The sequence below is a fragment of the Centrocercus urophasianus genome, unplaced genomic scaffold, assembly GCF_019232065.1.
Source record: "Centrocercus urophasianus isolate 14NV4802_14NV808 unplaced genomic scaffold, USGS_Curo_1.0 seq_10, whole genome shotgun sequence".
Classification (NCBI taxonomy): Eukaryota; Metazoa; Chordata; class Aves; order Galliformes; family Phasianidae; genus Centrocercus; species Centrocercus urophasianus.
In genome coordinates, this window is record NW_024884142.1 from 51,651,130 (window position 1) to 51,665,446 (window position 14,317).

At 42.7% G+C, this 14,317-nt stretch overlaps 1 protein-coding gene across 2 annotated transcripts in view; it reads right to left on the bottom strand.

Moving 5' to 3' along the window:
* Nucleotides 1–2,897: 2,897 nt before the first annotated feature.
* HIVEP2 (HIVEP zinc finger 2) overlaps nt 2,898–14,317 on the bottom strand; it is a 96,529-nt gene continuing 85,109 nt past the window's right edge. For both annotated transcript variants that reach the window (XM_042813379.1, XM_042813369.1), the window contains 3 exons: nt 13,832–13,933; nt 12,376–13,286; nt 2,898–5,348 (listed from right to left, as the gene is read on the bottom strand). In XM_042813379.1, the coding sequence (XP_042669313.1) occupies nt 4,530–5,348; nt 12,376–13,286; nt 13,832–13,933 (1,832 nt within the window). In that variant the 3' untranslated portion in view covers nt 2,898–4,529. The remainder of the gene's footprint in view (nt 5,349–12,375; nt 13,287–13,831; nt 13,934–14,317) is intronic.

A 14,317-nucleotide genomic window follows, 5' to 3' on the forward strand; every position in this document is an offset into this window, starting at 1 on the left:
GGTGGCTAAATGACTTTAAAGGATAAATCCCATTGGCTTGTTCCACTGTGTAAGCTACTAAATCAATAAGACTTGTTCTCCCTGAACCATTTAGGTCAAAAAGCAGTAACAGAGTCAAGTTCTGTAGCATCTAACCTTTAGGGACTTGGTTCTCATTCTAAAGCCCAGAGCTGTGAGTCTGACATCTGGCCTTCTTCTATTGGAGGTTCTGCCACCTTGGAAAAGAGATGGGCACTAAGCAAGAAGCATGTTGGAAATAGCACTCTTAAAGCTGTTTTAGAAGGCTGCAAGCAGGGAAGTGCATGAGTTCAGACCCTGTCCTTCAAAGCCTCTGCCACATCACTCTATTTATTAGACCTCCAGAAAACTCCCTCTTTCCCATGCAGGCTGCCACTTTAAGTACACCTCTTGACACAGGTTTACTCCGGGGGATCACGCGCTGCAATCTTGCTGAGCCAATGACTCTTTAATTTCTTGCTTCACAATAACAGAATTTCAACAGGAAAGTAAAGGCTCTTCTACACCTTGTGTGGTACTTATCGCAGTCTCCCAGGGGAATGGTGTGTTACAGTTAGCAAGGGAGGGGTTTAAAGGCAGATTTTTTATTTTTAGATAGCCAGTTAGGGAGACCAATTAGGCTAATCTGAAGAGGTGTGACTGCTTGCCATAAGTGTAATTTATCAGGGAGATGCATTTTGACACATGAGGTATTTTCAAAGACCCACTTCAGTAGGGCAGGTCCCTTTGGAGGATCTAGGCAAAGGGTGTATTTTCTGGGGCCCAGGCTCAATCTTGGACTGAAGTAGATCTAAGAAGTTCAGCTTGTGTCCAAACACAGAAGTCAAGGAAACAGGCTCGAGTAAGGAGGCACCTGGTAAGTTTGGGTGTCACTGGAGTTAAACGAGAGCAGTCTCCAGCATTCTTGGAGTGAAGTTTTTGTACCTAAGTAACTTGAATCCACTTCGGGCTTGACTAAGTTAATTGTGTCCTTTATTGGTGCTAAGTCTTACTCAGTGTGTCCTACAATGGGCAACTCCACACAAAGGTATTTAACACGTGTTAGAGTCAGAATGTGAAGTTTCATAAAATGATTGTGCAGGCAGCTATGTGAGACCAACATGCTTTCTGTTTTGCTGATGCAAATGGATGCTAAAGTGACTCTGGTTACAGTATTCTGTGAAAAAGGATTAAGAAGCACTTGCCAGAGCATCTGCATCTCCCTTGTGCTTTACTGAAGAGACATAAGGATCTTCATAGAAAATTATAACCTCCTTGAAAAATGTAATAGGTAATTATATTCCCAAGTTAGAAATTCCATAACATATTGCATATAAAATTCCTCATTAGGCTCTGCAGTTTTCTGGAGTATGCTGTTCAATCCCTTATCTTCTCATCCCTTAGATAGCACTAACTTTTACATCAGAGATCTCAGAACTGCTCTTCTTGGTCCCATCTCTCTGTCACACATGAGCTAGCCATGGCAAACTAATGGCTGCTGAGGACGAGAAGAGGCTGTTGCTTAAACCAACTAACAGGTCACCTACCTGCAGTGGTACCAGCCGTGCTTGGGAACTCAGCCTCTGGAAACTGAGAGCATGTCACAGCACTCATGATGTTCCCATCAGACTTATGTACTCCCACCACAGCCAGTTTTTTGAGAAGCCTCTTCCCCAGGACCCTCAGAACAGCCACCAGTGCACATGGCCCCAACTGGGAGCTACCATAGCATTGAGCCCAAACTTACAAGGTGTGATAACTCCACACTGCAGCACACAAATACAGCCCCACACCGTCACCCCCACTGGTGGCTCAGAGCAGGCAGAGCACTCACAAAATACTCTGCAGTCAGTCCTGGGTGCTGTACCCACTGTGACAGCTCTGAAAACTGCTCATGCCTATGAAAACATTTTTGGATGTATTTGCCTTTCTCCTCCACATCCCTTCTAGAGCATGGAAAGTGGTCACAATCAATGCTTAGGAGTTGCATGAGAATGTTTTTTCAAAGCCCTATATAAACATTACTTCATTAAGAAAATAGAAGATTATAAATACCTGAGACCTCTTCAGGGTTGCTCCACTGTAACCCAAAAATATCACATGTAATTTCAGTGATATTTGTTCAATGATTATATTTTAAAAAATGCCCCAAGGCTGAAAAGCTGGATGGTAAATTGCAGCTGCAAATTAATTAAAATAATCAAACAAGCCAACAGTAACTCCCACAGTAAGGGGGTTGCTTATAAAGGCATTGTTAATGGATCATTTGCCATCAGGGAATTTGCTTGATTCCCTTTTAATAAGATATCTATGATTACCTGATTAGCTGATCACTGTGTGAAGCATTTTGTTCTTAATACAGTCATGCAGCCAAGGAGGAGAAGTTTTTTATCAGATAGGACATGTTTATTTAAAATGTGTAATTGGCTGCTTTATTTCTTTCTTTTTGTAAAGGAAGCACGATCCAACAAGCCACTGCCTCCAACATAAGCTGCTTCTCTTCTCAACAGCCTGATATGAGCCAGCTTTCTGGCATGCACTTATCTTGGCAGCCTTACCAAAATGATCTGAATAAAGGTAGGAACACGCTGATGGAGACGGGAAAGCAACCTTTAATGGTTACAACTGGTTGCAGCCCATTACAGTGTTCCGCTAGTCATATGCCATAGTTCTAGAATCATGACAGTGTACCAGCTGTGGTTCTGCCCCCACATGGTATTAATGGGGAAACAGATTGATACTATCTGATGCGGCCAGAACGTGATCCACACTTTTACTCACACAGCTAAGGGTGCTCCTCATACAGGAAAGTAGCTCTTCTGAACAAAACTTTCCAGCAATGTGCTGGAACACCAATAAACCTGGAAAATGGAAAGAACACATGAAAACTAGACACCTTGTGCATGTAATTGTATATTTATTTCTTTTTAAAGAACACTCCTTAAATGTATTGTAAGTCAATATACAAACTTGGTTTCACAGAATTATAATTCACTAAATAGCACAAAATATAATCCGGATTGTTGGTTTCTTTTGTGTGTGTGTGTGAAAGTGTGTGTGAGTGAGTGTGTGCGCACAGGCACATGCTGCTGGTGGTAGTGGGAATCCACCACAAGCCCAGGCTCCTACTGACTTCCCTCTGGAACAAAGCTCACCCAGATGGAGACCCTGCTCTGGAAGACTGTGACTTTCTTGCCCATTAATCTGCTTCTTGAAGATGCCAGTGCCCTCTGCCTAGCTGGAAGTGCATCCTGCTCCTCCATCTGCGGGACGGGGAGACTCCCCTCACAGGGAGTAACCAGCTGCTGGTGTTCAGGTGTGAGGAAATGTCTTCTGCTCCCCTCCGAGCTCACATGCTGGGGCACTTCTGCGTGACCCCTAACCTCCACGCTCAGCTTGGGCAGAGGCACGGCAGGCCCTCATAACCCAGGGACTGCTGTGGCTCTGTATGGCCCAGCTTCCAGCCCAGACCGGTGCGGCCATAGGGACCTCACAACCCTGCTTCTGGGGAGGGAGCAGCAGGCCGTGCCAGGTGTGACCACCCGCCTACCTGGGAGCCAGCGGTGCCCCACCTGCGGGTGGGCTGTGCAGCCGGCACTGATGATGCACTTGTACGTATCTACATGGGGTGGAATGTTTTCCCATAGCTTTTAAAAGGAGCATCTAGATCAACATGTTCACATAAGACCAAATACTTTTAATATATTTATAACTGTTTTATAAAGCTTTGAAAAAACTCACAATAGCACATTGTTTTACTTTAATGCTTTACGGTACTATCAGTTTAAAATCACAATCAGCACTTAAGTTATAGTCAATCCAGCAAACAAGAGACAAAAAAAATTACAAGAGTTAAGAACTGACTGATACATCCTTTATCTTTTTTTTTTTTTAACTAATGCATAAGTGCAGAATAAGATAAGATACTCTAGTTTAAATATCTTGTTTTACAATATACATTTTGTTCTAATTACGCAACAGTAAATCCCATGCTTCACATAGAAAAGCAATCCACAACATTAAGAAAAAAATTTACAATTTATGAAACAAAGTAAATAAATATTAGTATTACAGAATCAGAGCTGTACATAAAAGCTGTTCAGTTTTAATCAATATAAAAATATGTTTTAGTGCAACCTCACATATATTGATGCTGTTTTGCTTTACATCATTTAGATCCAAGTGTCCAAAAAAGGAAAGAAATTACATTTATTACAAAGCAGATACACAAATTCTAAAATATGTACAAATTACTGCTAAAAAAATGCTTATAAGAATATAAGCAAAGTAAAGAAAAGGCACAAACATCTGTACAATTTAAAAGTACCAGACCCAATAAGAATTTCAAATTTAGTTTTGGTCAGGTTCATGATGACTTGTTATTTTATCTAATTCTTTTGATATAACAAAAGTATATATAATAGCAAACTACTGTAACTTAGAACAGGCATGCTGTAAAGTTGAATACTTCTTCTATCGCTAGAAAAAAAAGTGGGGTAAATGTATGGGTGAAAGTCTCCATGCATCTCAGATCAATGTGGCTTGCTCTTCTCAGACGACAAATCTTTTCTTTCCTGTGTGCTTGACGGGGGCTCGCTCCTGCTGTGAAAGCCCAGCTGTCGAATGTCCACAAAGCTCTTGCTGTAAAAGGTGGGATGGGCTAGTGCAGTCTGTGATGTACCAAAACTGTCCTGTTCATCACCGTGCAAGTCAGGATGGGTGGCTGAGGCACAGGCCTGGCCCGGCTCAGATCCACTAAAGTGTTTAATGCTAAAATGTGCACTTTCTGAGGGTTTCTGGTGAGGCTCAGAGGGCCTCTGTGGCTGCTCCGCCCCATGCAGAGCAGCTTCTTCTGTGGCGATTCGAAGGGAGGCTATGGCTTTCGTACAAGTCTGTATGTTCTCCTCCTGCTCCTTCTCCGTCGCTATTATACTGTCCTCGGAAGTGCTCTGTGTCAGCAACAGCAACGGGGAGGAGGATGTGCTGGGGGGAGCGGTGGGGTGCAAGCTGTGCGGAGAGGTACGCTTCTCGTGGTGCTTGGAAACACCGCGTGACTCTTGAGTGAGGGTTTCTGTCGGTCCTCTTTGCTTCTCCTCAGAGCCCTCCCTCTGCAGGGCCAGAGTGGACGGAGGATGTAAACCTGAAAGGGCTGCAGGTACTGAGTGGACCATCTGGATGCCCCCGATTGGCATCATGGGGATGGGTGCTCGGATCTGCTGCTGGGAGTGTAGTGGAAGGTGGCTGAAGACATAATCGCTCGGACCTTCAGGGAACAAGCTAGGCCTGTGGTGCTCCATAGCTCCTTTTTCTCCATACAAGCCGAAGTAAGGCCCCTGAGACAACCCCTTCCTCTGTAACAAAGAAACAACAACAGAAACATCAGCGCAAGCAAATTCTTGTCAAGCTGCCAAACCACCTGCCTGCTCTCCTCTGCAGCGTGGCCTCCTGTTCATGCAGCACCTTTCATCCAGATGGATCCCAAAGCATTTGGAGAACTCCACTAATTACTTATCCAAACTACATAGGAGGTTTTGCTTGGCTCAGCCCTACAGGGCTCTTGCCTCTGAGGTGAAATGCAGCAGCTAGTTAAGTGTTCAGCAACACAATGCGGCAATTTAGGTCAGGAAGTGAAGAGTATTATATTCAACTGAAACTGCAGAGAGCATGTGGGGTAGATAGAGTTTCATTCTCCAGGACACATTTGGCCAGGACATCCATCTTACCCTCTGTTTTGGCAAATTGTGCAAATTATACTGGTGTTGGCAGCCTGCACTGGGTATTGGGGCTTTGCTGCAGAGAAATGCACACTGGAATGCTCCCTGCCTGCCATCAGTATTGGAAAATCCTTACTGCATGTACAAGCATTCTGTCTGCAGAAAGATCGTGCTCTGAAACCCCAGAGAAGGCATTTCGTCCCCCTACTTCCCACCCACCTCACTGACTAAAGAGGATGAGTATTTCCAGGGAAGTTCAAACACCTCTGTGCAAAGAACTCGAGTTCTCATGTCATTAACACAATGGAACATCGTTTTGGCCTATCTGTAGCATAAACAATAAATAATAACAAGAGAGCAGGCATTAACTGTGAGTGAAAGTGATGATTCTGTAGTGGGGACACTCACTCACTCTTAAGGGGACTGAGAAGAAGGAGGGATTTTGTAATGGGTAGTAAAAAATCACACTGTACTGAATTTTTCAGTGTCTTCCTATTAGTTTCTCTCTTGATAAAATGAATAGCCCCATCTTCACTCAGTATTAAACACATCTTGGGCTTATGGATTTCTCCTTTTTCATTCTTAACTTTTACATTTTATTTTCTGCTTGATGATTAAGTAGCATTTATTGTCAAACAGCGAAACAACGATGACACAAGTGCAGGATGACATTTTCATAATTGTACGTGGGATGTGGTCACAATATACAGGAACACCCATAGGAAATTAAACGAACAAAATTACCCATCTCTGCTCTGCAAATGGATCAAACACCTACTGGTCGCCCCAGAGCTGTGCCACCACCCCAAGTCCCTGTGCAGCAGCTGGGGACTGTGCTGCTACATGCCAATGTGCCACAGTGGCAGCAATTCACTGCTGGGAAATCCTAGTTTCCAAGGCATTAAGCAACCTCTTGATCCCATCCTGGGGAATGGGTTTAGGGGGCAATTAAAGATTCAGTTTCTGTGCTACCCAGCGGCTGAATCTGACTGTGCTCAGATGCTTTGTCCTGTTTAATATAAATCAACGCTGAGACAGGAAGGGTGACCCATAATCATCAGACTCAAACTTAAATGATGTTATTATTCTGAGAATAATCTAATTATGGGAATTTTCCTATTCAGAAAGTGAGACACTCAAGTCTCATAAAAGAGAAACTGCCATAAGAAAGCACAGTGACAGCACGCTGTACTGCTGAATGGGGAAAAATTTACAGAATAAACGAGTTGCCAAGCCACAAGACATAGTTCACCTACTCTGTCAGTCCTTCCTATCGCTAACCTCACCACTGCACAGTTGCTTGCCCCCTTTTTTTTCCCCATCTTTCCTCTGTCAACCCATTTCTCAGTCATGCCGTCCTCTTGTCTGTTTCCTAAACCATGACATTTATCATTAATGCATCTAATGTGAATCTGGGCCAAGAGAAATAGAGCAAAAGCAACCAAACGAAAAGGAGTGAAACTCGCAGAAGAACAAACCTAGTCACACTCAAATCTCTAATCGAGAAGGACACTGGCTTTGCATTGTACTCTGCCACGGTTTCAAAAGGAAGTAGGAGGTCTGCCTGTCCTTGTCAGATAGAGGTGGCTAACATGATAGAAACTGCTACATGCCCCAACATCAGCGCTATCACCCAGTATATGTCTCTCATGCTTAATTTTTACATAGACAGTGACAGTGTGTGCATGTCCACTGGATGCCTTCCAAGCTTGGCTGAGCACACACAGGATTATCTTTCTCTAACTCTGGCAGATGAGTTTTGAAGTGGTTGTACCTTTCATCCTATTAATACATCCTTTACAGATATCTAGCATTGTCATACACACATGCACATTCATAGGGAAGAGACTGAATATTAGAAGATTTCTCTCCTTTTAGCAAATATCCTGGAAACCCAAAGACTTGATTCTGTTTACAGTATTAGATTCCATCACTGACTGCAGTGCAGAAGGTCACTGTTTTTTTGTTATATACTCAGAATGGATTCCTATAATTTCAGTGAGATGAGTTCCTCTCTTTGTCAGGCATAGGGGACCCATTTCATTTTCTAATAGTTCTCATTTGTAGCAGGTAAGCATATTTCCCTCCAACTCCAGGTGATACATAATTTTCCAAACAGTTTTAGGAGCTTTGCAATAAACTTATTAGCCTGGTCATAAAGCTAGACTTCCACAACACACCCCAGTGCAAAGTCATAGCCAACTTCACACATATCCCAGAATGCCTTAATGGACAAGCCAGGGTTTACCGTGTATCTGGTACATTATCCAAAACAGACTATAGGGAATTAAGAGGAAGATCACATTTCAAAGCCTGGCAGCCCCAGATCCCCTCAGACCACAGCTTGCAAAAAGATGACAGGTGAAAAAAAATCACTGTGATTACCATATCTTTAAGTACTTGTGACTTTTTAAAGTTAAAAAACAAAAAATAATGAACTCAATGGGGAAATTCAATTACAGAGGAACATAATTTCCATGTGCCTTCTAAAAGACAGATACTTAATACAGTGACTAAAAATCCATGTGGACTTCAGTTTCAGGATCAAGTCAATTTGTAGTCCTACTGAGAATGCACTATTGCAGACAACATGCACATACGTGGACCTATTTACAGTTCACCTTTAGGATTTTTATGCTAGCTTTCTTTACAGGAATGTATTTCACTCAAGACGATACAGTATTCAGAGTTCAGGAAGGGATTTAATATCCATATGTCTAGGATGATCAAAGGATCTTGGGTCATAATGATTTTCTAGCAGTGATGCCTAATTCCCTTCAGCCCTTCTGAATAGATCAGGCTTCAGACATCAAAACGAAGGAAAGAGAAAAGCAACTTAAGCAGGTAAACTCATATCACAGAATCACAGAATCACAGAATTGTAGGGGTTGGAAGGGACCTCCAGAGATCATGGAGTCCAACCCCCCTGCCAAAGCAGGTTCCCTACAGTAGGTCGCACAGGTAGGCATCCAGGCAGGTCTTGAACATCTCCAGAGAAGGAGACTCCACCACCTCCCTGGGCAGCCTGTGCCAGTGCTCCGTCACCTCACTGTAAAGAAGTTCTTGCGCACATTTGTGCGGAACTTCCTATGCTGCAGTTTCCAGCCGTTTCCCCTTGTCCTGTCTCCACTCACCACTGAAAACAGTCTGGCCTCGCCATTATCAATAAAGCACACTACAGTAACTTCTTATTTTCAGAAACTGCTTGTGAAAACTGGCAAGGGGAAAAAAATGCACTAACTTCTAGAAGCTAAAATAGTTGCTAGGAACAAGTATGTTTTATTAACAACAAGGTAAATTCAGCTTCATGACTTAAAGAAGAGGCAAAAATTCTGGTCTATATGAGGAAGTAATGGGGTATACTAGAAGTGAGGAAAAGCAAGAGCAGAATGCAACCATTGATGATGAACCTGATGTTCACAGTATATGAATTGTCAGGTTGGAGGGCACAGTTACTCTGGACTAATCCTGTAGTCTCTTAATCATTTGAATGCCCACTCACAGTTTAAGTACACCTGATGCATTCCTTGAGCATATTCTCCAGTTTAATGTCATCTGAAAATAATATTCAGCTCACGTATTCCAAGAATGCTCTGAAATGTGAGTCAAAGCACAATAAATATGACAATAGAGACATTCATCTCCAAAGCACACTCCTGATCCAAACTAAAAAGGGTAACAGAGATGTACTTGAACTGAACAGAATATCCCATCTCTCCTCCTTCTCCCAGGTCTAGGATAAAATAACTAGAGAGAAGAATCAGAGCCTTTTTGGTAAGTGCCAGACTGCTCAGAAGAAAAAAAAACCTCTGGCATTGACAGAAGAGAAGATCTTGAGAGAGATCCTTAGAGAGTAATGGTGATTTGCCTTTCAATCTACAGATAATAATTTAACTTGCCAAAGCCAAAGGTGCACTAGCTTTAGTCTACTTTGGAGAGAGTATCCTATTGCAAGGCAGAATCTTGTTATTAACTGCCAGAGGAAAAAAAAACAAAAAATTCTGTATTATTGTTTATTTTCCCATGCTTTTTTCCACTTCCTAAAGAAATAATTTCAACTGCTTTCTACACGGTACTTCCAATACCAGAGCACTTCACTAGCTCTCTGCACAGGACCACGAAAGAGCATAAACATTCAAAGGGAAGAAACAAGAGGGGGAACCAGATCACCGCTGGCCAAACAGTCTAGAGCAAATATGTAAATTAATTGCAGTGGAGAAGAAATAAAACTCTTTTTTTTTTTTTTTTCCTGGTAACTTCAGGCACCAGAAATACAAAAGCACTCTAATTTCTGCAAGGATTGCATTAGGAATCCAATGCAACTCTGAAACAGAAAGCAGCACTGTAAGTTGGCATCTGCATCGGTGATGCAGTTGCAAATTATGTCCTTATTTGCTGGATTTCACTTCTCTGAAAGTGAAAAAAAGTCTTTATTCCTTTTTCTTTTCTAACAGCTTTCACACTCAGGTGTTATCTGTCTTCCCACACATTAACATGCATTTCACTTCAACTCAACTTCTGTTTGGCTAAAGTGTATCTCCTAGAAAGACATACAGAGATAAAGAATCCATCTTTCCTTCCTCACAGTGTTTGTTGGATGATCATTCTCATCCCTAATTTCCTCATTTAAATTTGACCAGGCTCTGCTTCCGGCGACACATACGTTCAGGGTCCAGTGACTATACTGAGCTTTGGGTTTCTCTCTAAATATCAACATGCCATTGATTTATCACTGCTTTCTTGTAGGACAAATGTCTGATCCTACCTCAAAAATAAGGTAAGTGTAAAGACTCCATCTGGTATGGTGAAGAGCAATTTCCAAAGAAGGAGCTAAGAGTGCTAAAAGAGTCCTTACGATGTGCTAAACGCCTTGCTGGAAGGTGTGTATAACACACAAGGCAAACATTACAGCAAGAACTGTCACACTGCCAAAGAATGACTGTTCCATACCCTTTTGCCAGCATCCCCACACATCCAAGATCTCCACTACAGGATGCCAGTGGAAATGTCTCATGGAGGACATTACAACTTGAACTCTCTGTACAATGTCAGCTGTAGTGTCCCACATAATTCCTTCAATTTGATACCACGGCATTATGCCTCTTAAACTGATGGTTATTTATCTTTTCTTTTGTGCTTCCCTGCTTTGTCTGTGAGGCTGGTGGCTGGCTTTGCATTGTCTTTCATCTCTGTAAAGTCTGTGAAACTGCGCAGGGTTTCAACATACCCTTCCCTTCCCTAAGGACAGCTTAGGAAGTTCCCCCCCTTCTGCTTCTTTCCCCAGCAACAGTGCAAACCATGGCATCACATCTAAGATGAGGTCAGGAATATCTTGCTAGAGGAAGCAGTTGGTGACAGGGAGATGGAGCAGGCTCTGGCCAAGGACAAGAGACGCTCTTCAATAGGTTGCTTGGATTTGTGTTACTTTCACTTATGTGCAGATTCATTCAATATTGCAACTTACCCTAATTCTCCTGAAAAGCCAGGATGACTTTTGGATCTATCTGGCTAGTGCTTCTTAGTATTGTTTGTGTTTCCAGCCACCTCTGCTGAGCTGCAATAACAAACCAACCCAAGCCCACCCTCCTCTGCTTGTCTCAGCAGAGAAATCTGCACTAGAGCCCTGGAGATACTTATTTCATAAGCTCAGGGTTCAGTTGATCTTCCCTACAGAGAAGAACTGTGACTACACAAACAGCAAAGAAGACTGGTGATGGAGAGGAGGGCAGGAGAGTCCTGTCTGATGTGGAGGCAGCCTGTCAGAGCTCACCCAAGTTGGATCCACGCACTGCCCAGAAAGGCACACAGTGAGAGGCTAGCAGCAGCAGCAAACATGATGAAGGAAGCGTATGACATAAATAAAAAAAAAGCACACACAGTAAGGCCATTTCCTAAGTCTAAAGACCAAATTTATTTGTGGAGGGAACTTTGAGAATGCTAGGGCCTGTCAAAAGCACCAAGTCAGTAGTTTCTGACAGTTTATTTACTGAAACAGAACAGCACAAACAGCAGCTGTGCAAGTTTTGTATACTTTCTTTTCCACCTAGACAGTGGTGTCTGTGCCAAAAGAGACAGTTGTGATGGTGCTTTCTGCTGGTAAACAATTGTCTGCTCCTGTCACAAAATAATACTATTTACACTCCAGCCACAGGTCCTGTTTTAGATGGGCACCCTGCTTTTCCAAGGATTTCCATTTACTTTAGTGTTTTTATTGCATTAAGCAATACATCAGGGATGGGCAACATACTGAAGTATCAAGGTCTTGAGCCCTGATCTGGGCTTGATTCCATCTGGCAGTCTGGGAGGTAAAAGGTTTTACAGTGCAGTAACAAGCCACACACACCATGTAAGCTTCCTGGGCCATTTAAAGATAAAGATGGGGCAGTTAATGTAAGCCAGCCTAATTTCACTGAAGTTAATGGAGTTACTCTGATGTGTAGCAAGTGAAGGTTCAACCTTTTGGCTGACTATACTGTGTCTAACTGAATCAGCATCCTGACTCGGTCCCTGTTTATTGCAAAAGTCTTGCATTCACTCCAGGACTTCCCACTCAAGTTCAAAGCTTTGTTTTTCTACAAAACGGCAAAGTTCTTCAAAATAGCATGCACAAATTAAGCAGGAACATCATTTCTGACAACAGGAATAAATATTCTTTCATACTTACTGAATGACCCACTGGAATAGATTCAGACTGCAAATATTGACCCATAGGCAACGCTGGATTATGGTATAAGCCCCTCCTGGGAGATGTCGCTCTAACCGAGGCCATGTATCTCCTTTCTCGCCTAGGAGACAAATCTCTTCTAACAGATGCATCTTTCCCTGGTGACATTGGTCTCCTTGGCGATAGGTGACGTCTTGGTGAAACGTCCCGTCTTGGTGATAACTCTCTCCTCAGCACAGCCTCCTTCCGTGGAGAAAGGTGTCTCATGGGTGATATATCTCTCCGGGGTGACAAATGCCTTCTGGGTGACAAATCTCCTTTAGGCATTAAATACCTCTTTGGTGAGTTATCTCTATATGGTGAAGAATCATAGCCAGGGGATGACTGCTGACTGGAAGGTGAGAGGTCCCTTGGAGACGAATTGGGGTCTAAGGAAAGCATGCAGTCCTCATCCATGCAGCTAGGTATGTCTAACCTGTCTTTGTCGGGCTCTGAATCGGTGCTCTTACTCTGGAAAAACCTCTGATATTCTGTCATCTGTGAGTCTTCACAGGAGTCGCTTGATGTTACAAGCTGAGTAACCTGAATGCTAGGTAAAGTGACCAAGTAACTGATGAGGGAGGAGTGTCCCACAGAAAGGGAGCCCTCGGGGGAAGCCCCCTGCGATGCCCCAGCTGAGTTCACCGACAGGGAGGAGAACTGAGGGGGCTGAGGGCTAGTGCTTCTTGATCTAGTTTTTGGTGTTGAGTCTCCCTGAGTATCATCAAAGTCATCCTCATCTTCATCATCTTCATCATTTTCATCACCATCCTCACCATCGGACTCCTCTGCATCAGAAAACTGATGCTCTGCTGACAGGCCTGCCAGGTTGCTACTCTTCTCTGTCTCCTGCTGCATGTCTTCCATGTTTTCTGAAAAAGCCATAGCAAATCAAAACGGTAAGCACATGCCACACTTCTTCTGTCACATTCAACCCCACCCAGAACACCTAGAGCCATCGCTGGAAGACCTTCATCTGTGATGGCTAAATAAAGCCATTCTCAACAGTCTCAAAATGTATTTTTTCATATATATAAACCTTAAAACTCTATATCCAAATTCTGCCGTGTGAAAATGAAACAAAATTCACCCTACAAACAAAATTCACCCTACCCCCCCTTGCAACTTCACTGAATGTTACCATCCCTCATACATAAATTGATAATATTTGGTACTTTGTATGAGACAGATGACACATTTCTATTTCTAGCTCTTCCTGATGCATCATAAAAAACATACTATAGACAAACAGATCAGATTTATTTTTTATACTTCCTGTTTGCTAGATGCTTCATAATTAAAAAATGCCCAAAATACTCTTAATACATTTTCCCATGCCAGGCACTATGCGAAAATGCACTGAGTCATTTGCATACTCCAGAGGCCATTCCAACTAAATTAAATCATTCTGACATACCTGCTTCTTCAGTTTCAGCATCGTCTACAGATGTCATTGATACTCCAAGCTCCAGGCATTTTTTCATGTGTGCTTTAGACTTCATATGTTTTGTCAGATTTCCTATGGATCAGAGATGAATCTAATTAACTGACAGCAGCAAAGATCACTTTCAAAGTGAAGTTTTGGTGTATAACTCAGTTATCCTGCGGATATCCTGTTTTCAGTTTAAAAACAAACAACAACAGTGAAACAGACAAGGCTGAACTCATCTGGCCCATTGCCCAGAGCCTGTTTTAATGAGAATGGGCTTTTATATCTTAAAAAAAGAGAAGAGAGAGAAGAGAAGAGAAGAGAAGAGAAGAGAAGAGAAGAGAAGAGAAGAGAAGAGAAGAGAAGAGAAGAGAAGAGAAGAGAAGAGAAGAGAAGAGAAGAGAAGAGAAGAGAAGAGAAGAGAAGAGAAGAGAAGAGAAGAGAAGAGAAGAGAAGAGAAGAGAAGAGAAGAGA